At 44.3% G+C, this 26,918-nt stretch overlaps 1 protein-coding gene across 2 annotated transcripts in view; it reads right to left on the bottom strand.

Annotated features, from left to right (window-relative positions):
• Window positions 1-25,595, bottom strand: part of XPO6 (exportin 6) — a 51,220-nt gene extending 25,625 nt beyond the window's left edge. For both annotated transcript variants that reach the window (XM_065850631.2, XM_065850632.2), the window contains exons 1-6: window positions 25,208-25,595; window positions 9,055-9,145; window positions 7,597-7,709; window positions 5,863-6,060; window positions 3,241-3,400; window positions 2,758-2,835 (exon numbers count right to left, since the gene is read on the bottom strand). In XM_065850631.2, coding sequence (XP_065706703.1) covers window positions 2,758-2,835; window positions 3,241-3,400; window positions 5,863-6,060; window positions 7,597-7,709; window positions 9,055-9,145; window positions 25,208-25,210 — 643 coding nt within the window. In that variant the 5' untranslated portion in view covers window positions 25,211-25,595. The remainder of the gene's footprint in view (window positions 1-2,757; window positions 2,836-3,240; window positions 3,401-5,862; window positions 6,061-7,596; window positions 7,710-9,054; window positions 9,146-25,207) is intronic.
• Between the last annotated feature and the right edge of the window lie 1,323 nt (window positions 25,596-26,918).

Raw genomic sequence — 26,918 nt, 5'->3', positions numbered from 1 at the left:
CTTTGCTTAAGTGCTATGAGAAATTAACATTGTCTTCAAGTGCTATTTAAAAACTATGCAAGGCTTGCAAGCAATCATTTCACTCTGCTTTCCTATGCAAAAAAAGGAAGCATCAGTTTTTGAAGTTCCTAAAGAGATTTTGGCTCTGATGGAAGATATTAAACATTTATAGGGATGCTGCTGCTTATTTTGCCTTTTGGAACACCTTTAATTTCACTTGCATGTAAAGAGAAAAAGGTGGTGGCCTCATCTAAGCAATAAAAAAAACGCAAATGTCACCAGTAAACAGAAATACTTTGCTGCATGAATAACACTCAAATACAACAATATGTGGGTAAAAAGATTGGGGCAGCTTACAGATTTCACAAGTTTTAAGGACAGGGAAACAATTAACGTGGCCAGTACAAAATTTCATGGGAGAGTTTCACTAAAGCCGTGTTTGTTCTATAGTTCACCTTCCAATCGTGTGTGTTCCTCTTGCAGTGCCAGGCTGCCACTCACTGCTACTGACCTTTACGTCTGGCTTTCAGCCCTGCAGGCTCCCCACAGCTGCAACCCCATCAGTGCTCTTACTGCACTCTGTCCCATTTGACTGATCATATCATATCATATCATTATTTGACCCAACAGATGTCTGGTTAACAAAAAAAGTAAAGGAAAAGAAAAGAATCCTTCACAAAACACAGAAAGCAAGCAAGCAGTGGACAAGAGGGAACTCAGTGCTCTTCCTTTTGGGCCTGAGAACTTGAAGCACAACCAGGGTGAACATGGAGAGGGTAGTTAAGGAAAAGCACAGAAGAAAACAGAGGAAGTTTCAAATAAGTTAGCACAGGCAGGACCCAATGAAATTAAGCCTGAACTTCTAAATGAACTGTCAGTGTATTCTTAATTACTAGCAATTATCCTGAAAATACGCTGTATGAGAAGTTCGTTTTTTTCCCCTGAAAGGGGAGAAAGGAAAGACCCAGAACAGAAACTTTCACTTAGAGAAACACACAGGTGGATGAAAAGCCGCCTCAGCACAGGCACCACCCAGCGATTCAGCCACGAACTGAGACAACTTCTCAAACCAGCTTCCACTGACAATCAGCCCACAATTCGCTTCACTGGTTATTTTTTTCTTTATTGCAACTCTAGACAACAAAACAGAGAATTTCTGGTTGTATCAGTTCATGTTACTGGCACCTCAGAACAAACCAGCATTGAGTTTTTTCCAAGGTAACTCTGGAACCGGCGGCTTGCAGTGCAGCAGCCGGGCTCCCTGAGCAATTCACCCTGTTTTGCACAAATACAGCATCACCCTTGGATACTGAGGCATTTACTACCAACAACTGATACTAACATAAATCAGTTTTTTACCGTGGAAGACCTCAATCTTACTCAACATCACCTGGAAGTACTGAGGCTCTTGCTTGCCAGGGTGGGTGAGGCTGGTGCTCCTGCCCTCTCCAAGCAGCACCTACACTCTTCCCAAGGGATACTACAGGTTTTGTCCTTTTCTGTTAATATTGGTTTTTCAAACTTTTGCTTTCTATAGCAAAATCCATCCACCCCCTGCTCAAACCAAGAAAATATTTTTTTTCCCCAATTTAAGTTTGTTTTGTGTATAAATAGAAGTGTCTTAAGCTCTTCTACAGGAAAGCAGCACCTGAAATTCCACTCCAACTCATGCTTAAATGTGAAAGTTTTAACACTAACAAAAGCTTATCACAGGCAGCTGTCTGAAGCTGACTAGTGCAATTTGGCCACAAGGAAGTGATCTGCAACTCTCAATTAACTGTTTAAGGTCCCAAAGACTAGAGAGACAAAGGTACCTGGTACAATTGTGTTAAGGCACAGAGCACACTGCACCAAGCACAACTCAGTCAGTACAACCCCGGAAAAAGAAATATCAAATCCGCAAGTGTTTCACCTTCTCCCTGTGCACAACCAGCTATTACAGGTTTCCCTAAGCCTTTCTTTTTCCTTCTTTAAAAGCAGACAGAACCATGATCAGACAATATTATTGATTTCACTATATCATGGTATTTTTTCTTGCTTTGTTTTCCAAGAAGCAGGAACAAAGACCCCACAATGTGCCAGGCAATGCCGGGTGAGCTGAACATAACAATGACCCATGTTACACCAAGGCACGAGAGAAACAGGTAGTCATCAAGATCAGCCTGGGGTGACCGTATCCATCTATCCCCTATTTAGCTTTAACATGATCAGTAAAATGTGCGCCAAGTACAAGGACCACAGAAATATACTTTCTGTTTTGAAGGTAACTAAGAAATATATACATAAATGAGTTTAGATCAGATAAGGACCCACACAAAAAACCTAAAAAGAATAGGTAGAAATCAAAGTTTTGCAACAAATATATACAAAGTCCTAGCTACATTTTTTAGTTAAGGCTTTAGTTTTGCTCCACTCTGGCATTTGATGTATTTACAGCTGAAATGTATAGAAGACAATGCCAGCTCACTGATGTTAGAGCATTTTGGATTGACACTTCAGAAAGCTTTTTGCCATCTGAGGACAATGAGAAGCTACGTGTGCACTTTTCAACGACGCGGCATTTTCACGGGGGCACCCCCACAGTGGAAATTGCTTCTTCATGTAAGCTTTGTCTTTTTGATCAGAAATTTGTTGGCCTATGAAAAGCTCTAGGAAAGGGTTATTACAAGAAGTTAGACAGTAAATGAAGGAATCTTTGCCCGATATTGCAAGTTAAAGTACATGGAAATATCATCTTGTAGCTTCAGACATCCTTACCACTTTCTCCTGAAGTTGGGGATGGTGGTGGAGTGGCAGCAGTAACGCTGTGTTTGTCCCAGATGCTCTCCAAAATACCTGGCCAAAGAGATATTTTTCAGAACAGCCTACTAAAAGACAGACTGGTCTAACAAACACACTGGAGACTGCAACAGAACTTTGGTCGAACACATCTTTAGTGCTTTGACAAAGAATATCGTCTTCTCTTAGGGAGCCCAAAGAAATTATCAAGTGCTTATCCACAGTCTCAATCCCTCTTCCTGAAGAGGGGATACACGCACAGCTGTACAGCTGTTTTGCTACACTAGTTTGTTTCACAGTAAACTGACCCAAATGCCTAAGGGTAGATTTGAGCATTCAGATCTCAGGAGCAGCCACTACCCACGTGTTGCTTCCCTGAACCGGGAATGTGCAGCTCGCCGGCATCTCAGGGATGGCGAAGAAGAACATTTGTTTCAATGCTGCCAGCACAGTAAGTCGTACCTGTGAGGAGCCCAAGCACTGTTTGCACCTGGTCTAGGAGCAGCTTGCGTAGCTCTTCTTTCCGGGCTACGCTAAGATCTTCCCGCGGACATGCCAGTTCTTCCGAAGTAGTTTTCAACATGATCAGTCCCAGAGGAGTGGTCACAGGAGACTGAATTAACTGAGAAGAAAACACATGAATTCAACATGCGATGACAACATTCTGCAAAGCCATCAGCTGGCAAACGGGGTTAGTAACACTATGAGCAGTTTAGAAGCGCTTCAAGACCAAGGGAGTATCAGTTCCCACAGTTTGCAGCGCTGTGTGTTAAGGGAAGAGAACTGCAAATATTCAATTTCCTGAAACATTAATCAACGATGTTGCAACAGTTCAAGTACCATGGGAATCCTTGGGGTTTCAAGAGAGCTTTCATAATGTCGCTGCACACGTTCTCTGTTTCAGCATGTTTACCAGTAACTGTTTGTTCCTCCTGTTTACTGCTTTCTGCTGACATCATCACTTCTCAGAATCGCCCCAGCGGTTTCACCTCGTAATGGGGCTGCCGCTGCAGCCCCGCTCAGGTCCAGAGCCTGCACCATCAGCCGAGCAGTTTCCCATTAAAAAGCTCATCCCTCCCCATACAAAGAGCTGCAGCCAATATCAGATGAGACAGGAGCACAGCTAAGGGATACTTCTCCTTGCATCTGTATTTCATCTCAAACTGGAAATCACATTTACCCTAAAAAGAGTGACTTCCACCACGGACAGATTGTGTAGGAACAGGATGAGAACAAGCAATGATTTTTGCCTACATTAGCCACTGGGATATTTAGACACATTCAAGTGGGACAAAGATTTATTTTCAGCTGAAATTCACTGCTTCTCTTCTCTGTTGACCTGGAACATCCAACACAATTTACGCACTACTCCCTCTGGGAGAAAAAGCCTAAAGCCAATCACAGTTACTACAAGTAAGCCTGAAAGTCAAATTCTGTAACACAGGCTGACCTCGGCACTAATCTCCTTGACCCACCAAATTAGAAAAACATTGAGTTAACACTGTTAAGGCTACACAGTTTGGTGAAATACATAGGGGGAAAAAGCCCATTGAAGAGCTCTTAGTCTAGACGTATGCTTGCTTTCAGAAAGGAAACATGATGGCACAATTTGTTATGAAGTTGCAAAGACACTTAACATCTCTCAGAATATTTTCTGACAACATAAGGAAGTTTAGCAATACCATGTACTGGCACTTCAGTAATGTTAAACAAATTTCATACCTCTAAAAAAGTAACACTTTCTACATAAAATTATTGGTTTTCCATAATGACAATACAGTAGTCCAAGTTCCTTTTCTTCTCCATCCCTCCAATGATTCAGTAGAAGTTTAAGACCACTCAGAGTGCTGGGGTACAAATCAATGCTAAAGAATCAAATAGTTCCTTCAAATTATTTCAGAAGAAAGTCTGGAGAGAAGACTCATCTGCAACTCCAAAAGCAAAACATTCTGCTCCTGTGCTACTCTTCTTTAGTTGGAAGTCTTGAAGTTCAGTACTAGAGGCTTTTTCCTCACTTTCTCTGAAGATTTTTGGAAATTAACAGGAACATTTCCCTCTGAAGATGAGTTCATAAAGAGAGGCTTAAGGAAAAATAGATACCAAAAGTGGGCTCTGCAATCACTAAAAACCTCCAAAGTGCTACAAAAGCAAGCAGAAGCTCAGAAATTCAGATGCAAATGAAATGAAAGTCAAGCCTGTAGTGTAGACAGTTGTCTCAGAGTACTTATTGTGAAATTGACAATTCAGGAAAAAACTGCAGTATGTCACACTACATGATTACAAAAAAAAAAAGCTATTTGAAAAGAGATTACACCAGTTAGTAATGAGCTCTGTATGCCAAGTTAGCATTTTTTAATTTTTTTATTTTTTTTTTTTTACTTTTGCAATTAATACTAGAGCTGTTTGTCTTAACAAGTAAACTGACACTCAGGGAATTTGATTTTTTTTGAACTGCCCCATGGTTTGCCTGTGGGCACCAGCTGCATCCAAAATCATCTCATCATGTGCAGCACTTCAGCTCAGGCTTCACTGGGGAGACACAGAATTACAACTGACATTCAAACTAATGGCACTGTCTCAGCCAGGATCCTCAAACACATACTCTCATCTTCTTGCAAGAGCCCTCTTAAACACCCCAGCACCATTCCATTAGTGACTTCACCCTAAATTTTTTGGCACCTAATCATGTATCTCTGGCTTTTAGGTGAAAAACCTCCAACAGCCACATTCAGAAGCCTCCCTTCTGAGAATCATCTAGTGACACATCCATAGTTTTACTGACTTTTTTCTTTAAAGAACACACAACCCCTGCAACAACTGCTCCTAGATATTTGAAAGTCAAGGTGCACTTGATACTTGTTGCCTAGTATTGTTCCTTTGTCAAAAAACTTGCTAGAAAACTAGAAAGAAATGTAACATGTAGGAAGCTTAGAGTTATTTGCAAAATTAAAGAAAAGGAATTTAAGAAGCAACTTTGTTTTTCATGTAATTAGTTAACCTTTGTTAAGGGAAGTCACTACTCAAGGAAACAAAATCATGTCTCTCTGTGAATGAAGGCAAGTTTTTCCATTAGCAACTTCTTACCTGCAAGATGTTCGTGAAAAAGTCATGGTAGAACATTGGCCAGTCTTGCCGGCCAATATCCACAATGACTTTGCAGAGTTTGTTCCTGATGAAGTAAGGCAGAGTTTTATGCTGAGCTAGAAGGAGCTTGGGCAGGCAGCTGCGGATCTCCATTTTGTCTTGAGACGGGACCCCAAGCCACATCTTATTGATTAGGTTCTGGAAAAGAAACGGACCCCCCAGATCAGCTCATCTCAGACATGCTGCGCTCAAGTTCAACAGCGAGGGACAGAGCACCAGGCAGAGTTGCTCCATCTCCTGCCACGATGCACAGGCAGGGAAAAGGCTGCAGCTGTCAAACCTATCCAGCCCTCTTGCTGTCCAAGCCTGGGTAGTTATAAAACTTAAACAGCTACAGCTGATGTAGCTCAACCTTCTCTGCTGCCACAGGCAGACCTGTCGATAAGGAAACAAGCGGGTATTAGCAGGTTAAACAGATGTTTCTCTTTTCTTAGAGCTGTGACGCAGGCTCACTGGGCAAAGAGCTGAAATCTAAGATGCTCTAACTGCTTCACAGTCAAGGCTGAAGGGAAACCTCATCACCCTCTACAACTATCTGAAAGGGTAGTTTTGGGAACAATCTTTGTGTTTATATACACACTTTTACGAACATTCAGTACTCAGAGAAGTTCAAGGCTGATGAAGTTGCAGACTACGACAGAGGACGGCTATGAGTGTGCAGAACTACAGTAGTTAACTCCAGAAATCCAAGCTCCTCAGTGGAGAGATCCTCATCTCTCAGCTGAGCTGTGGACTCACATCCCTCACTTTACACTTGGACAGTGATTTCTTTGTTCTGGGCACAATTATTTTTTTCAGTACTACCTTTTCCCTGACTCCAGGGAAGCAAAGGTTTATTAACCAAGCATGTTTTCATGAAAATCAGTTTAATCATTGCAGGCTACTGCTGTGTGACATCCATCCCCAGAGCAGGGAACAACTCCCATACCGTTTGTCACAATTACCCCTTCTGAGAGGATGGCACACCAGATTCAGTTTGCAGATTGAGTCCAGATTTCTCACGCAACCCAGGATAAATAAAGTGAACAGAACATCCTCAGGGAAAGACACTGCACTGGTCACTAAGAAATTGTTGATAAAACAGAGCTGTTCACAAATACTTCTGTTTCTTCCAGTAGATACACAAATCAATATTTAGGCTTTTAACCATAATTTTGTTCTTTTATAAACAGGTGAAGAGTGGGATGCGGTCTTCTAAAAGAGGCCTTACCTCTACAACTAGTACATAAGCTTGTGGGATGTAGTTCAATAGCATCGACCACAACCATGAGACATCAGAAAAATAAAAGCAACTTTGTCTTCCCTCTTAGCATTAAAGTTTCCAGTAGCTAGTATCAGGTAGTCATGCACACAGTTCTGACCATATAAACAGTATAAAAGCAAGAACGCTCTTAAAAGCATTGTGCAGAAAACTCAAACAGTCCTTGAAACTGTAGGTAATTTGTACTTAGAGAAGCCAGGAAATTAATTCTTCAATTTGTGTATAAAGATTCATATTCTCCTACTCTCAGCCTGCCATTAAGCAACCTCTCTAGTAGAGAGCAATAAAAGCATCTTTTATCACTGTACTTACTAGACTGCCATTTTAGACAAACATTTTCAAATAAAATCGATTGCCATATAAAACTGCACCAGACAGAAAATGCACTGAGCAGGCAACAGTACACATCTTACCTCAAACACAGTCAGACTGTACATCATCACATAGTCGTTCCTTGTACTTGACAGGAAATAAAGGCAGAACCTCCAGGCTCCTATCTGCTGGGCAAAGTTATTTAAAAGCTCCTCTGAAAAAAATAAAGTATTAAAAAAAAATCACATTAAAATTCTTAAGTTGTAAACAAATCCATAAAAATGTATACTGACGACACAATAACACACTGAGCATGGGAAGAACCCCATGTTCAGGGAATGACTCAACCTGGAAGAGGGAAAAAATAATAAAATCACACTCAAATATTTAAAGTAATCTAACAATAGGCTTTCATGAAAACAAAATAGGCATGTCATTTTAGAATACAGTTTTGACATCAATACTACACTCAAACAGTAGTAAAACACACAAATATTGCATTGCAAGCATTATTATTTTGTATATAAAAGCCGAATGTTGAGATACCAGGTCACTCTGAAAGACTAGGAGTACTTCAGATCACACGCAGGTTATAAATCACCTGTTTTAATGCAATTGCTGAATGAGCCATTGACTTTGTTGTAGGTCAGCAATACCCAAAACCTCTCCAAACAGTCTGGTACAGGGTTTGGTCATCTCACATCAAGTGACTACGTGCCAAATGTTGCAAAGGGAAAAGCTGCAAGGGCTGGTTTACAGGCTTATCTAATTCAAGCCTTAATCAATCGGTTTATTTCCTGCAACTTAAACAGGAAAACAGAGGATGTCGAAGGCTTCTACCTTTTCCACAGCAGGAGATCTCCACAACAGGAATAAACAAACTTGCTTGGTCGCCTAGTCTTTATTTTACCAGATGCCCAGGAGAAATCTTTCACACTGACCATATGTTTGGCACTGAAGTTAGAGATGGCAGAAGTTCGAGAATAAAAGCAAAGGGCCCGTTTACAGCCATTAGCCATGAATGCAAGAAGCCAACCTAGAGCATTGCTAAGATCCCGCCTGGTTCTCAAAAGGACATAAGTAATAACACCAGCCAAAATGAAACCACTGTTTATTCCTACTTGTCATTTTGCAATAACTAGGACACTCTTCGGCTTTCCCTTCTTAATGCTGAACAAATCTAAGTTTGCGCTCCATCTCTAGGCAGAAAGTAGTGGTTTTCCAGGACATGCAGTTCCATGACGTACACATAGCGAAAAATGTAACATCCTTCTCCTGCCCTAATCAACTTACTACCCTTGATAAAACCCTACATCTCCACACTCACGGCAGTGACAGTTACTGACCTATTAATTATCTATAGAACTGCCGTGGGATCTCCAAAACCCAAACTACATAAGCCTTCAAAGTTCAAGCAGGAGGGGCTAAGATGCCAGTTTGGTATCAGATGGAGCACTTTCATCTGCTGTATTTGTTTAACAAAACCAAGTCACCTCTGCCAAGGTCTGCAGGCAGCAGAAAGCGAAGGGGAGCACCCTTAAGAAGTGGCATGAACTCACCTATCTCACGTTTCCGCTCATTCGTTGTGCAATTGTGGAAAAACTCCGTCATGAGACTCTCCAAAGCCCGTAGCGAGGCCTCTTCAGATGCCTGGGAATTACATTTAAAGGAAAGAGTTAAAACCAACTTCCACTCTGTCTTGCACTCAGGAGGTTGGTGTCATTCATGTCACAGATGCACCTAAAAACCAACAAGAACATGAAGTCCAGGTGGCGGGCAAAATGATCTGAAATTTAAACAGCTCATTGGTGCCAAGTAGCAACAAGATTTGTCCAGTACAAGTGAAGGCTTTGGACCTGAAGGACCATTTACTCAGCTGCATTAACTAACAAAAGCAAGATGAGAAGGCTGCTTTATTTTTTGCTCTCTCTCTAGTGTCATTTAGTAATTTTAAGGTAGATCATCCTTGTCAAGTAATTCTCACAACAACAGCAAATTCAAGTGAAGATGCTCTTAGATGTTTAGAGATAATAAATGCAGCGATAGCATGGGGAGCACGAACTTTGAGAGGACTCCTGACACCTCTTGTTCTCTTTGCCCAGGTGCCACACTGTGCCACACTGCCACCTGCAACACCAAAGGTGCTCAGGAAGTACCAGTTTGAAAGATTAAGGAATTTCCAGTGCTCTGAAAAGCAATATACAACTATTCTGCAATTGGATTCCAGAAGAAGACGCCACTATCCTAAATTTAGCTGTTGTTATTGGAATTCACCAGTTATAGCTCAGTGTTCATAAGTTCTTAAAATTATAAGAATTAGTATACAGTTGTTGCAAGGCCACTAGAGTTTTGCAAGTCTCTAGAGTTGGGATGATTTTATTTTAGCAAGAGCTCACCACTGAGCTCAGCCTTGCAGAGAGGTCTAAGCCTGGTAATGGATCGCCTTAGAAAACAGTGCTGCTCCAGTACAGACCGTGCCATTAGTCATTCCTCTAATGTTTGCAACGCATGCTATCAATAATAAATGCATTAAGATTCAAGCCCTGACCTTCCTCAGTACAGAAACAAAGTAAGCCATTAAAGAAAACTGAAAGTTCTGCCTCTAAAGAATAAAAACAGAAACAAAAACCATGACTGCCAACCTTCTGTAAAGAGATAAGCAAATGAGACGACTTGCAGAACCACTACAGGCTTCTGCCAGCTCCCGTTTCCACATCCAGCCGGCTCCCCAAGGACCAGCACAGGGTCAAGCACAGGAGACCCCCAGACCTTCCCCAAACAGCCTGGATCCAACCCCAGGAGAACCGACAGCTCAACACAACAGCACAAGAACACAAACTCAGCTCTGCTCTCCAAACAGTTGGAAATGGATGCTCTGTCAGACACCACACGTTTTCAATTACTCAGCAAGGCACACTGAACTTCATCCTAGCTTCCCCTCACCCCCCCCCCCCCCTTTTTTTTTCAGACCCGCACAAGAAAAGACAGACTATTTTAGCAAGACTCATTGTTAGTGCAAAATTGGCTTAAAATAACGTACAATCAAATCAAAGCCACTTTGCCAGCTTAACCAAGATCAAGCACCCATTAACACCTCTTTAATCCATTTATACTTGGTCTCTGCAAACAGTCCCCTGCTCTGTAAACTTCCCCTCAAATACAGCCCTTCAGCCATGGAAGGGGCTCCTCCTGCCAGTCACCATTTGCCAGATAAAAGCAACACTGTGGACAAGAGCTTCACTTTAATAACAAAAGTGTAGTCCTTAATGACATTAGGGTACAGCCACACTGCCATTTCTATGCATTTATTTCTGGGACATTGCACATCGTTGCAAGTTCCTCCCAACTAGATCCAGACACACACATTCAATGTTTTAATAAATCCCTGCAGTTTACTTCTCTGCTGCTCCACGTGGAGTTCAGTCTCACCAGCAGCTTCTGACACCAAACCCCCACAGGGGATTTTCTGAACACTGGGTAGATCAATTTGATGTAAATTCCCCCATAAGCAGCACTGTTCTCCCATTCCACGCCTCCAGCAGCCAAGTTCAAGATCACCTCAGTTCAGAGAGGTGTTGGCTCTTCACACAGGAATGGCAGCGCTCAGTCATTTTGAAATAGTGAATTCAATCCTGCTTTAGGAAGAGTAGCTGAGATAAGTAATTTCTCCAAGATTCGAGGTTTATTTCCTACTTTTGGAAATTAATTGCAGAGTTCTCATAAATCCTGAACATCTGATATCCTCCACTGACTTAACACTGCCTTGGCACTGCGATTCTGAAGATGACAGAGCCTACTCCTAGGAACACAACCTTTTTATATAAAACACCATCATCACAACGTTCAACATGTCAAAAGCAAAAGAGCAAACAGAGAGCACAATGCAAGCATTTCATGCAAAAAGCTCAGGCTGGCCAGAATCAAAGGCCAACTTGAGCAGAAAGAAACAGCGTGACCTCCAAGATTGTTTTCATCTATTTGTCTTCTCCTGGCTGTTCCAGAAGTTTGGCCAAAGGAAGGCAGAGTAGCACAGACTGTCTGAAGTAATCAAAACCCAGCCCAAGACAGGTTCTGGGAACAGGAGAACCTCCCAACTCTTTCCCCAGGTGCCATCTGACAGCCACACCAAGTGCACCTCCTTCTAGCTTTCGGTAGGACTTAAGGTGGAGAGCAGCATTCTGCATTTGCTTGTACCTTTGGGTGTTCCTCAAGTTAACTGTTCCTGACCATGTGGTGCTCAGCAACCTTTCAAGCAAAGAATGACAGGGTCATTGAGATAAAAAGGACACATGCTGTTGGAGACCTGCAGAGGAAATTTGCTGTACCTATATCAGACACCCCAGAAAGCCAATTATCTAGTAAGGCTGTAAAAAAGTAGAGCTGTTTGTAGGACCTGCAGCTGTAATATTTCCAGCTGCACCTCAGTATTATTGCTCATGTTAATATGCAGATTGCTTTCTACTGGGGCTCAGTGTTTATTCTGAATTTAAAAAGAGAACTGGAAAGTATCACCAGGGTCTGCAAAGAGAAATGCCAACAAATCCTGGTACTGAGCAGCAACACATGGATGTTAACGGCTGCCTCAGTCCTGCACAGTCGGGACAAGATCAAATGCCACAGGCATCCAGAGCCAGCAGCACTCACTTCACTTTGTCTGGTTCGAAACTCAGCCATTTGGGCCACATGCAAATTTCATTTTTAAAGGTTTTCAAGGAAAGTCATGAAGTCTGGACCATCATTAGCAGAATTTAACTACAGAGTTTCTGTGCGAGGGCTGGCAGTTAAAAAATATTCAACTATTAAACCAGAAGTAGTTCCCACTTATTTTCACAAGCTGTAAAATCTGACCCCTCCATCCCCAATGTCTAAGGCTACTCAGGACTGGGATCAAACCACCAGGAAATGCTGTTTGCTCTGTTCTGTCAGACATTTAAGGAAAAAACACTCAATTCTACGAATCCCATTTGCACAGCAGGTCATGGGAGCAAAAGCTCCATGAAAACCTTTCCAACTCACTAAAAGCAGCCAAGGTACAATTTGACATGCCACCACCATCCACATTAGCTCCACTCCTTCCGATTGCCCAAAGGCTCTGGTTGAGCTCAGACCTGCAGGGAGGATCTCAGCTGCTGCTCCAGCAGTTCCTCCAGCCACAGGTGAAATCCTCAGTCACAGCTTGGGCAGGTGAATGAGTCAGTGATGCACAGAAGTAAGCAAGAGGTCTAAATGATTGTGCAAACAGCAGATTCCTGTGTGCCAGTAAGACACCCACACCTTGACCTAGAAATTGTTTCCAAGAGGACATCTCCGGGAGATGAGTTATAGGTGATTCTCCCCAAAACAGGAGCCGTTACCCCCTGCTGTGCTGCGCCGGGTCCCCACCACGTGGACTGGGCACCAGGTCTGTCCCAAGTCTGCTGTTCCTGCAGTTGTCCTGTCTGATGAGCGTGACTTGATGTGGATCAGGGTGGGAGAGCCACTGTCAATCTATGCCATTTTTGCCTTATTAAGTTTGCTAAAGGTGTTTCATTAACAATTATCAAACTAGAGGCATGTAGCTGCTTACTCATACCATTTATCTATGGACTCCAACCTTTAACAGCAGTTTCATACGACCAGAGCAATGACAGATTCACAGCTGAGACTACAGCTTCCTGTTTTGACAGAAATCATGAGAGTTGCTACCAAGAACTCGCAATCTCAAAGACATTTTCCATCTACCCAAGTATCAAAACGAGGCTCTACAAAAACACCTGACTTCAGGGCTATCATTCAAATACATTTTAAGATGTATAAGCCATTAACTGATTCCTGTTAATTAAGGAAAAATACTAATAGCTGCTAACTTACTATATTTTAAGCTGTTCAAACTGCAGTTCACTGCTTCTCAACAAGGCTCTAGAGAAGCAAAATCTTTGTACCTTGCTGCTTAAACCAGGACTCCATAAGAAGTTCAGTTTAGCCTGTAGCCTATGACTAAAGCATTTGGGTAGGATGAGTTACTCATCCAACTCCGGCAAATAATAGAGGAATGATTTTGGGATTGCAATTAGACATTGCGCATACACTTTAATAGAATATACAACACTAATTTTAGTTTGCATTAAACCAAAGACACCACCCTCTCTCCTTAAAAAAAACTACCTGATCATTCTGGGATATATGAAAGTGCTTTATAAAGCTATTTCCATTTTCTCCAGAAGTGCTTTCATTTAGAGTTCCCTTCCTATCTTTTTACTTCATTTTACATTCTCTAAAGCAATTGTTTCTTTTAGAGAAAAGCTTTTCTCTAATGCTATGCCATAAAGACACAAGCTGTTAACCTTTTAATGTTTGCTATTAACAGCTTGGTCTGAGTATCGATCACACAAACGATGCTCTAAATATGGCAACTCAGGCTGATGACAACTGTAAAAGGAGAGTTATGCCTGTTGACTGTTTTTCTAATGTGTTTGGAAATGGATATCACTGCAAGACAAAATTAAGGTAATCCCTCTACAAAGCCTTTTTCAGTAAGATGTTAATTGAAGCTGCAATGTTTCCAATGTGAGTCCAAGCATCCTTCAAGCAGCACTGGAACACCTTCCTCTGGTGTGGAAGGATGGATTTTACATCACACAAGCTGAACTTTAAAAACACCTCCTTCAGCTGCAGGTAGGAAAAACACTTCCACTGCTGAACCACAGAATCCCTTGCTGCAGTTCTAAAGCCCCCTGCAACGTCTCTTTACTTAAAGAGTACAGGATCTCTTTCTGTTAGGGAGCTGCTATTTACCACCCCTCTGCACCCCATCATGTTTCTAATTCAGACCCTCACTCTTGTTCCATCCTGCCTTCAATACCTGAAGCACTTTTCACACTATCTCACACCTAGCAGCCTCTAAAGCCTCCCTACACTATTGATAGCAAACATAGGTATTTTTCCAGCTTCCTAATTTTTTTTGAGCCGCTTTCTACACTCTCTTCCTACCAACTGTCTCCTACCATCAGCAGTGCAAGACACACAGCTGGGCACAATTCAGCCTCCTCCTCGTTATCAAGGTTTGGATCTTATCACATTTTACCCAGTTCTGCTACGATGACTATCAGCTCCATCTACCAGCTTGTGCTCGCAACGGGCAACTTTTCCAGCAGAGCGGGGACTGCAGGAGAAGACACAGTGTGAAACCCCCTTGTCTGCAGTGTTCCCAGCAGGAACTGCTATAATGCCACCAACAAGTCGGTGCACAGGATTAAGAAAAGAAAAACCATGCATGCAGTACAATGGCGGCTGCTGGTATAAAACAACTCACCATCACCCTGCCTCTGCTAAATCACACTCTTCCACCTCAGAGCTTTCTGCTTCCAATCGTGCATGGTTACTTAATAGTACAAGTATACACATACAAATTCAAACCACTACACTTCAGCTGCTGAACTTTCTTCCTTCTGTGTTTTTTTTTTTTTTTTTTGTATTGTAGATCATTTTTAAAGGAATTCAATCAAGTCTAATCTAATAACAGACATAGCTGACATGCACATGTACTAAGGTAGCAATTTACTCATTTAAGAATGACACCAGGGTGTCTTTCAGAGCCCCTCCCTGCCCAATCCCTAACATAACATGATAATGAACACAAATTAGTAATGACACTCTCAGAAAGATGGTGGCTCATTTCAAGCCTACTTTTGTGGGTCATAAAAAGCCTTTCCTTTTGTAGTTGTCAGCAAAGCACAGATATTGTCACCACTTCAGTGAACCCCTGGAGCAGCCTCAGGTCACTCAGTACAGTAAAGTTCATGAAAGAATTGAAGCACAGTTGTTATTTTTAGCAACAAAAGCAGAATTATGAAGTATTTTTAAAAGAGTTGTACGACATCACACACATCTCCTAGAAAGCATGAATGCACATGACCAAGAGGCAGAGCTGTGCAGCTCAAAGGCAGTGTTACTTTCTACATTTAATCATTTCCAACTAATAATATAAGAAGTTTGGGGTTTCACTCTTATTCCCAGGGTCTCCTTACCAGTATAACTCACGCAGAGGTCTTAAACCAGGAGACAGCACACAGACCCTGTAGCATATGTGCTCCCTTCCCTGGCAGCGCACTGCTGATGCTATCAAGACGTGGCTCTGTCTTTATTCTCAGTTTCCGCGTTGCATTTCAGAGATGTTTTTGTGGTTTAATGAACCGAAACTAGAGTCGGCTTCACTCTGTGCTTTGAGAACAGTTCAGGCTCCTGGTGCCATTTCAAGACACACAACACAACCCGTCATCTGGGTCATTTGTTTCATGGGCCATAACTTTGGCAGCTCGCTAATGAGACGCAGATTTTTGCAAACTCACTTCTGTTATACCACGATGTAAGAAAAAAACACCTACTATAAATGTAATGAATTACTGTTCTACCTCGAGGCTACTGGCAGAGCAATGAAGGCACTACGCTGCTCTCCATCTCCCTGCTGTGGTGGAGCTGACGTCCAGAGCTGCTCCAGGCCCTTCTGCCTGTGCAACTCATCACTTTGGAAACCCCAGCCTGCACTTCAGGAATCAATGTATTTTATTGAAACATCGGCTAAGGACTGAAAATGACCACAGGCTGAACACTACTGCACAGAACAGGCTATGGAGAGCTGGCAGTGATAATCTGATTTCTCGAACAGGATAAAGAGATCAAGTTACCTGTAAACACTGCCCACTACACAAGTAATCAGGCACCTTTTTGAATACCTAAGGGATCTTATTTCTTAAATCTTCTTGTACAGGCAGGTTCAGTTAACCAGGCTTCAGGTTTTAAGGCTGAACTTTGACTAACAGGCTCAAGTGCCTGACTCTGATTCTTTCTAAACCGATAACTCTTAGTCGACACAATCAAGTCCAGCAGCCAGCCTGTCCTCACCAAGCACTTCACATCTGCTTTACCGTTTACAGAAGATGTTCATTTCACAGAAATACAGTCAAGCATAGAGCATTAAAATTCAACACCCAGAAATTCTCCTAGAAACCCACCAAAGAAATAAAATAATCATAGCAAGCTGGCATAAGCAAAACATGATTTAGACAGCGCTGTTACAAGCCAGGCTTTCACCAAGGATGAGCACAAGAGCAATTTACATGCCCCCATCACCCCGGGAAGACAGAGGGTCGTGTGGCACGACTTGCCAATTGATTTATTGTGGTTTAGCTGCTGGAAAAGACTTAGCAACACATTATTTCCCCAAACAAGTAGTTGCTAAAAGGATGACATACAGACGAGATGTTTAGAAGCATCCAAAGCAGAGTCCTCAGAATTGGTATTCTGCATCATCCAGCTGCATGCAGCCATAGCACAGGGCTTCCAGGTGGGTATAGGTGGCATCAAAATTGCTTTTGGACTTATGACTTCAATTTAACAATCCAGCTACAGTCATTAGACTTTTGCAGGAGACACTCAGTTCAGATAGTTCTCAGCTGCTGTTCACCACTTTTTAAGCCACCACCAAATTTTCAGTCTGGATGTTATCAGAAAAAAAGCCATAAAGTCCCAGTACCGTCTTCAGATGGACACTGCACAAGGTTGATCAAATGCCAACAGTGGCTGGTTGGGCACGTGCCACCAACCAGATGCTAAAATGCCACAAGGCGACTCTGTTTCTCTCACAGAGTACAGAAGTAACAGAAACTCTTCCAGTGAAGTCTAGAAATCTACATCTCAGTGTTTGGGTCTGTCCCCTCACCTCACCTGCCACACCACAGAGGGAGATCCCGTCCTTTTTCATAAGGTGATGCTCATGCAGGAGCTCCGGGACCACAGGCACAGGGTACAAATCGCTTCCCTTTTCTTTGCATAAGCAAATCGAGGCTTGCACAAACCGGACCACAAGGCTGGACCAAATAAATGCATGCAACATTCATTTTGAGGTAACCCTTCCCCTGCCATTTCAGGTGAAATAACTTGACTTTTAAAGAGGGAGGTGGGAAAAAGATCCCAAGACTGTACTATTTTGGACACAAGTATGTTAAGGTAGGAGGGTACACGTGGGGGAATAAAAAAACTCCTATGTTAAAGTCCAGAACAGTAAATAGATGAGCAACTGTGTGTAAAATGAACATACAAAAGGTACAAAGCATGGCTTTTTTAGTTGAAAGCAGCTTTAAAAAAATACATCTATCTTTAAGTTTTAACCAAGGCTTCCTACACAGAACACTATTGCTCTCACAGATGGATGTTTGGCACTTAAAAATGCTAAAAAGCTCAGTCCTCACCATTCCATCAAATGCAGCAGCTCCTTGGACCAGAGAGCCGACTAGAAAAAAAGATGCATAAGTGACAGGAGTCATAAAGCCAGTGTGCTTGCATATCAGCACTAAGCCATCCAAGATGCATTAACAGATTTTTAAAAACACTTCTCAAATACTTTACTGTCTGCAAAGCCAAAAATAAGCCTTTATTTATCTCAGCCTCCAGACAACTCACAATAATACCCGGACAAACACTTTCAATTGCAGTTGTTTGCAAACGCTCTCAATTGCAGTTGTTTGCAATCCTAACTTAAGAAGTCTGTGAAATAATGCACATATGCAGAGCTCGAAATGGAAAGCACTAGGACAAGCAAAAAAAGAAAGCGAATGTAAGAAGAAAACAATTATTCAGCATAATTCTTAAAGTGGTACTTCTAATCAGATGCAGCTCCATCTACAGAAAGGCAAAGGCTGCTGAGGTGTGACACATCCCAGTCTCTTATTTCGCAGGTTGTTCCTCAACATCCCCTCCCGCCAGGATTAAGCCCATTACCTTGGAGAACAACTCTCCCCAAACCAGATGTGACATCAATGCAAGGTTTACAGCAATCTCAGGAGAAGGATTATACCTTACCCAATATATTACCCCAGACAGAGGTGATTTTCAAGGAGGGATGATTACAATATACAAAAAGACAATATTTTGTAAGATCCCCACTCCCTGTCAAAGAGAAGAAAAAAAGACTGTGGTATTGAAAGTTTAATTTCTGGCAAAAGCATTAAAACTTGTGTTGGGCATTTAGTAGTGTATAATGGATGTTTCCAAAGGACAGAACATACAGGAAGAACATCCAGTCCACTTAAAGCAAAACAAAATGTTGGTATCTGCAATGTTTCTGCATTTTGGGGTATTTCACAACAGCCTCTCCTGCAGCCCTGGGCTACCATTGAGTGCTGCCACCAGGGAAGGTCGAGGGCTGTTCCTCCTGGGACCGGGGGGCTCTGATGGGCCCACACAGGACACACAACTGGGCCTTGGCCAACCCTACTCACTTCATCAAGTAGCAACAGGAAACACGAAAAAGAAGTTGAAACTTCACAGCAAGCTGCTGCAGAGCAGTTTTTACTCCATCACAAAACCAGCTGCTTCTGGTCTCCTGGGTTGCTGGTGGGGTCAGAGGAACGGCCGGTGCAGCCTTCAGCATCAGATGTGGATGGGGCAGGAACAGCCTTGTTCCTCAGCACCTACCTCACACTTGTCCATAAGACATTATAGGCATCCATCCTTTTTTTTTTTTTTTAACTTTCTTCACGTTTGCAAAAAGGTGGCCAAGGAATTGTAGAAAATTCCATTTTCTCCCTATAAGCAAAGGAACTGGGCAATGGTAGGGAGGGAGAATGACAAACCCAACCACTACAAAGTAGCTCTCTCTACTGTCTCCCTTCCAGACTTTGATTTTAAACACACTGTTCTTCAACCACAGGAAATCAACCATTTGGACAAACTTCAGTGGAAGCAACTGCCCCCAGTGCCAAGGAAAAGGACTAGTTGTACAGTAACACAGAAGAAATCTGTTCTGTTTTTACCCATTGAAGCAGGAGAGAATCAACCAAGCACAACACAGACTTTTTCAGAAAAAAAACATCTCTTGTAAGGAAAAAAAACCACACAAACACACACCACAGCCTTTCATCTCCAAGGCTGCATCTCCTGCATTCAGTGCTGACTTTGGCATCCTGACAAGCCAGCATACGAAACAGATGAGCACGCTCCCTTCTCAAAAGAGGGAACCAAAAGAATCGCAAAAATCCCCCTTGGGAAGAAATTCATGCTGCAATTAAAGCTGTAATAAAATATTAAATCAAACTGCTAAAAATACACACAGAGATTTGAAGACCAAGCCACAAAGTTGGAGATGCTGACACAAATAAAAGATAATTTGGTGCATGAAATGCAAAATGCTGGAAATGGTAAAAGAAATGTAATTCTGCGCATGATCCCCACAGGTGAGGGATCAGGGAAGATCAGGAGCAAAAAAAGGTAAGGAATTTGTGATGTTGCTAAAAGAGCCTGAAATGCTTCAAGTGAAGTGAAAGCTCCCTATCCTGATTGTAAACAGAAAACAGAAGCACAGATCGAGAAAGGAATAAAAGGGGCGGGGGGGTAAGATTGGAAAAAAAGTTGCTTCACTGCAGAAACCCCATTGGTAAACTGCAGGCGCTCCTGAGCCTGGGCTTGGAGAAGCTGCAGCCATCCCGGCCCTCCAGAGGCTCTCACCAGGGGACCCGCTCCCTCTCTCATAAGAAAGAAACCCCTAGGGCTGCCTGCATGAGTAAAGCAACTTGACCATCATTAGCAGTACAGGAAAGAATCAATTGCTTTTTCTCTACCAAACCGTTAAAATTTACACTTTTGTTGGAACAACCAGACCTTCATGAGAGAACAGGCACGTGCTACACACTTTACCTCCACAAATGCTATTCTAAGCATTTTGACAAAACAAAGCTAGCAAACTATTTTTTTTTTTTCTGAAATTAGAAGACTGCCACATTAACACCTGGGATGCAGGGAAGGCCAAGGCAGCAGTGACCCAAATACAAACATAGTCACTAACAGAAAATATCTCCTGACTGACAAACAATAATGATTTGGGAGGATTTTAGGACACGTTATTCTACCAGATAGGTATCAACTTCTACATGTAAAAGCTACATTATTTTTTTTCTACTTTCCATGTATTAACACCTGTTAAAGAAATATAATAATGCTAACAGCAGCTCCTGCTCCCTGATCCAACTGGCAGCACCTAATAACATGCATTAAAATAACCAAACAGAACACGAATTCCTTGGAGCTCTCAGGTATCCACACACTGAGCGATCTCACAGTGCTGAACCCCACTGCACAAGCTTAGCAGTACATGCCAGATGTAACACTTTTCTACAAAAATAATCCCAATAACCAACACTGGCCTATCGATGGATTGTCGTGATCATCACCTAGCAGAAAGCAGTTTTTCAAGCTAGTCTAGTGAACCTTGAGGCTCAACAATTTTGCCTTCAGTCTGACTGGAGACAGTGCAGCCTGCATTTAGCTGCCGAGGTCTTTGAAATACGGCACAGGTATTGCCGCTATTATAGATCCTGAAAGGTTCTATCTATAACCATCCTGCTAAATTAGCTATTTTCTTCAGAGAAAAAGCTTTCATTCTGGGTGAAGCACCCTGAACAGTCAGGCTGGAGACCAGTTTTCCTGCTACAAACTCAGTTCCAATTCCTCTTTCTTCTAACCCCGCCAGAAGGGACACGCAGGCTCAGCCGTCACTGGGGCCATCCCAGGCAGCCGGCACTGCCAAGTGTGTCGCAGCAGGAAGGGCTGCACAACTGGTAAACACGTGAAACACCGGCATTAAGTCTCACCTCTTGTTCCATGATTTAATATAGGGGGGATAATAAAGGGGCACAGAAAATTACATGACTCGAAGGCCAAAAACGGAAGCCAAATGTCAGAGCCGAGGCTAGAACTCTGAAGTTCCTATTCTCTTGTTTCTCTACTCAGTAGAGTGAGTCAGAATGGTTTGTAAGAGGGTTTACTTTTATTTTTAAACTACATCCTCTAAGGGGATATACAGAAAGCCGACAGACCTTCAGACCACTGCACCACAGCAGTCTAGTTTTGACACTGCACGTCAGCTGGCAGTGTCAGAACAGGCACTGCCTGGTGGAGGCGACAATCCGGTCCAGCCCCCTCCTCATCTCAAAAATCGGGCTGAGGCCACGCCACCATGCGCAAGCGCTGCCTGTCCTGCCTGTTGCAGCAAGGCAGGACACTCAGCTTCACCACCTTCTGCTCCATCTTTTGCTACGGCCAGACACCCCCACGGGGCACCTGCTCCAGGAGCAGGCAGCAGCAGCCCAAAGGTGATTTATGCGTCTCTAGCACTACAGGGCAGCCATCCACAGGGCTTTTGTGAAAGCAAGAAGCTGCTGCCTCCTGCCATGACAATGTCCTCAACCACCTCCACAGGGGATGTCAGGAGTGCTCCCACAACATGAGACAGGCTCACAGACCTGATCCAGCCTCAGTGCCACCAGCTCGGCTCTGCTGACATACATAATAAATGTGAACTATTTCGGTAAATCAGCAGCAAGCTCCTTGGTAACCAAGAGTGCCAGAATAACCTACGGCTCACCAGCAATACCTGGTACAATCTAGACATACTTCATTCCTTAGCAAATGGAAGATTTAAACCACCTTCGGGTCTTCAAAGGAAGCTTTAAGTATAAGAAAATAACAGCATTTACTGCTATAAAAAAAATACAAAGGTGATAAAAGGGGCTATAAAATAAAAATCAGAATGCTGCTGTGGAAAACTTAGAAAGATACGAGCTATACACGCCCACTGCCTGCTTCCATTTTTGCAAGCTGTATTTTCTTCAGGCAGAACAGGGACAGAAGCTTATTTGGATGTGCTGCTCCTTCTATTGTCTGCTTCCCACTTTCCTACAGGTTTACGGGGCCTAATGATAACCTGAAAGAAGAGTGACTTGTTTTGTAACTAAATCAAACATGTTTGAGAAGCCTGTTTGCAGTTCTCTAACTGAAGGGTTGACTTCACCTTTAAATCTACTCCCTAACACAACAGCATCTCCTGGAAGAAGTCTCTCTCCTAAGCTGCTCTTCTAGTTTCTGGGAGGACACCAATCCCAGATAACTGAAGAATAAATTTGCTCGGAAGTAATCACCTGACTTCCAACCTCACATGGGAGTTACAACTGCACTTGCCAGGTGACCGATAAGGCTCAGGAGATTGTAGCCATCAGCATTCAGTTTCAGAGGTGGTTTGTCTTTGATAGAGGAAGCATAAAAAAGGTGAAAGAACAAGCGATGAGACAAACGCATAGCTTATTTGGATGCAAGCACAAATGCACTCAAGGACTAGTTCCAACAACAATATTTATTTTGAAGCTGTACACTTAAATCACCTAGAAGGATGCCAGAAGTCGATGAGGAAACCGTATTAATACTTTCTGCTGTATTAAAGAAAAGCTTGAGGAGCGCCACCTGAGTGCACAAGTTGGAGCTAGTTACTACGTGTTTAGAGGTTTATTTGACTCCACAGAAATCCACTTGAGAAGCCTGTATTTTACAATACTCCATTTTTTTCTACAAAAATATCACATCAACACTTACGCATCTTTTTCACAGAAAGCCACAAACTGGGTGCTGTACTAGAACTATTTCGTAGATGTGCAATGTGCATTAGTCTGACATGTCACAAGCATGTAATAACCACCACACATTGTATGACGACCAGAAAGCTCAATGCAGCCAGGCTGCTCTGTACAAATGCCTCAGAAAGCAAAAGAACGATTCGAGTTTCCTGTAAAACTAAATACATTTTTAATGGTGCCGTAAGACTTTTAAGCCACCAGTGGCATCTAAGCACACCGAACAGGCACAGGTTCTACAACACATACACAGTTTACGAGCATGTTGCGCATCACTGCTTCCCTTCCTGCCTTGATGGGTGCTCTGAGAATTTGTTGTTCTCAATATTCCTTCTCACTTAATCCAGATCTAACTCATTCCTGTTCCCATTACTTACTCCCATATCAACCCAATTTGACTTCAACTAAAAAAAAAAACTGCTTCCACAATTCTGTATTTTTGACAGCAGAGTTTAGTTATGTTTTATTTGTTTCCAGTATGCCTTACAGCACCTCATCTTCACAATTTTCCAACTGTTTCCTGTAAGGAGGGGATACTAGCAGCAGAACACACCCCTCTGTAAGATCCAAGTAAATGGGAACATAAGGAAAATCTTGCACAGCAGTCACATGAGGAGTTACAACAGTAAATTCTGCAGTATAACCCAATGACTGCTTCAGAACTTCCAAAGCCAGTACTCAGCTTGTAGCTGAACCAAATATTGGATGGTCAAGGAAAAAAAGAAAATTTGATGAAATTCAGGAGGCTAAATGTACATATCTGTATGAAGGCAAGGGAAAAACTGAGAAGTCTTTGTGCCACCTGCAATTATGAGCGCACAACCTGAAGGACAAAACTCTGTAACCTCTTGCCACATGCAGAGCTGCAGTTTGTTATATACAACCAATCAACTAAATTCACGGAACTTCACCACAGTATTTGTTAATGTTCATGAAAAAGAGGTATTCACTACAAAGAATCCACCCCAAGAATATCACCCTTTGTTGTAGCTTTGGCCAAAGCTAAACTCAGGAACACCGGTGACATTTGGCAGAATCTGTTCCTAACAGGCAGGTACATCCCTCCAACTGATCAAGGTGCATGCAGACCTAGCAGTACCAGGTTGCTATGTGTATTTATTGAGGAGATCATGTCCCACCCCAGCAGACACCACAAGGAGTAGCAAAGCCTCTTGAAGGGACCAATGAAATTCAACTTAAACAGGCTACAGATAGCAAGGTTTCAATAAACTACCAATAGATGGTACCAGGAACACAGCAAACAATGTGCACATGTGATTATTTCTGCTCTTGGGTGAAGAAATTCACAACTGCAAACCAAGATCACAACTTCCAAAAAAGGTGAAAGGCCTGAGCCTACATTATTTAAGACAGCTTAAGCTAGAAAGTGGTTGAAAACTAGATCAGTAACTACTGCCTTTGCTCAGTGGGACCCCCTGGGTGAGACAGGACAGGAGGCAGTTTTCCATGAGAAGATCCAGGACTGCCAAACACATCTCTACTTACTGACCAGCTGGAAAGCACATGTTTGTGGCTTCCCTTTGTCAACCCAGTAAACTTGGGGATATAAGGTTTCCCTGTAGGTAAAACACAGGAAAAATAAGAACAGCAATTGTTATTAGCATACCACTGCCAGTGCTCGATATGGCAACAGTGAGCAACATCACGATCCCCTGAAAACACATTTCCACCTACCAGCCCCGCAAGCCTGGCTGTGTGTGCACCCAATGGACTGCAGATGTCTTCTCTCACTTCTTATCAAGAGAAAAAAGATTGTGCAAATCAAAGCACGCTGTATCTCAGCTCTGTATCTCTCGATAGGTTTGTACATAGCTGCAACCCCCACTGCTGGAAGGCAGCCGGAGACCACTATCTACAGCAGAATTAAATAACGCGCTGCACGGAAAGGAATCCAGGCCATTTCTGCAGCTTATCCAAGGCTAAACTGGACGAGAACAGGCCAAGTCCACGGCTGGTACTGGAGAAAATCTGCAATTCTCAACACCCTCTGGCACAGACGCTCCCATGAAGAATTTCTGCTTTCACGGCTTTTTGAGATTTGTTACCACGGCGGCTCCGGGGGCGAAGGCCGCACCGAGCACCCGCAGGCCCCTCGGGTCCGGCCCCTCGCTGCCCGGGCACGTCCCCGCAGCAGGCCCGAGTCGCCCGGTCCCCGTGCCGGGGGCAGCCCCAAGAGCTGGCAGGCCCGGGCCAGGCCGCAGGCCCCGCCGGAGCGCAGCGGAATCCCCCAGCCCCCTCGCTCTCCGCCCGCACTCACCATGGCTGCCGGCGGCTCCGCGGGGCGGCTCTAGGCAGGGCGCCGCGCTCCGCTCATGTCATGGCCGGCCGCGGCGGGGCCTCCCCGCCCATGCACCGGCGAAACCCCCGCCAGTCGCAGAGCCCCGGGCACCGCAGGTGGCCCTCCGCCCGGAGAGCCGCCGCTGCTGCTGCTGCCGCCGCCTCCCAGACCACGGGCCTCCGCCGGCCGGGGAGGACCGGGAGTCCCGGGACGCTAAAAAGTGCTGCCGGAGGACTGGCCCCCGCGGCGCTCGCCGGCGGGAGGGGAACGCGGCCCGGTGCGGCGGCTGTCGGTGCGGCCGGTGACTATGCCAGGCACATCCTACCGCGCACCGGGGAGGTGGCTCTGCCAGCCCCGCCCCGCCCTGCCCTCCCGCCGGAAGCGGTCGCCGGGCGCGCGCAGCCAATCGGGGCCGAGGCGGCGGTGTCGGCGCATGCGCAGTTTGCCGCGGCACGCCGCCGGCCACCATCTTGGAGTATGGCGCGGTGCCTCGCGGTGCGGGGTGGGGCAGGGAGGGACGGTGCACGCCCGGAGGTGCGCGGCGCCCCGCCCCGAAGAAGCTGCGCATGCGCGGGAGGCGCTTCCCGCCCGGCAGGAAGCGGCGATCTGGGAGGGTTCTGTGCCCGCCCTTTGCCCTCGTGTGTCGGGGGGGGGTGGTGGAGCTCTGGGGGGCGGGGCTACTTCTGGCCACGCCCTCCCCCAGGCGGGGCCTGGGCGCGCCCAGTTGCCAGGCTCAGGCGGGGCAGCGTTGCCTGGCAACGCGGTGGGGCAGCCGCGGGCCCGGGCCTGGGTCTTGCCCCCTACCCCGACCCTCAGGTGCGGCTGTGCTGCCTCCCGGCTCCTCCAGAGAGCTACAGGCGTACAGGGACACTGTCTGTGTTCACTGGCGTTGTGCCTGTGTAACTAATTAAATAGTTAAAATTAACTGGGGGGAGAGATGAGGGAACCCCCAACCAGCAGCGATAACGAAGCTACATGGTACATAAACCCGTTCCTAAGCTCCTGTTCCCGTCCCCCAGTTTTAACTCGAGCTGGGCCTCTCTGTGGCCCTCAGTTTTCCAATGCCTGCCGTGGTCTGGAGAGATCCAGAAGAGTGGGTGAATTTAAAAAACAGGAAATCCAGCCCCTAGCTGCTGCCTGACAAAATCAGGGAGCTGGGGCCTACTGGTGCCCCAAAGCAGTCAACTTAATACAGATCAAAATACTTCTTAGAGTTCCCAAACTATCCTGTGGCATTCATTGTTACAAGCAAGCGCTGAAACTAGTGGCTTAATAGGCTTTAGAGGGGACAATATACATATGAGGATATTGCAAATGCTTGCAGTTACATTAGAGGATTAAACAAAACCAGAGAGGGAGGAAAATAAACCCTCCACAGGGTGTAACACACCACGAGGCTCAACAAGAAGATTACGGTTGAGCAGTCCCGTGTCTTTTCCACGGCAGATTTTCCTCCGCTTCCACGCTATGAACAGAGCGCTGACCCCACAGGACCCCATCCCAATCACCCCCATCAGCCTTACCCCGTGGGTGGAAATGCTGTTCCTGGGCCACACAGGCTGATAAAAACTCGCCAAGGAGACGAGCAGACAGCGCCTGGGCGGGTGGGAGGTGCATCTGTTTGCTGCCATGTGCTGACAAATTACTGTATGCATCCACAGGCAGAGCACTGTCTCTAAAACCTACCTCT

Source organism: Patagioenas fasciata, chromosome 15 (assembly GCF_037038585.1).
Source record: "Patagioenas fasciata isolate bPatFas1 chromosome 15, bPatFas1.hap1, whole genome shotgun sequence".
NCBI classification, from domain to species: Eukaryota; Metazoa; Chordata; class Aves; order Columbiformes; family Columbidae; genus Patagioenas; species Patagioenas fasciata.
Note: the sequence above shows the minus strand (reverse complement) of the source record. Positions and strands in the feature narration are given on the sequence as shown.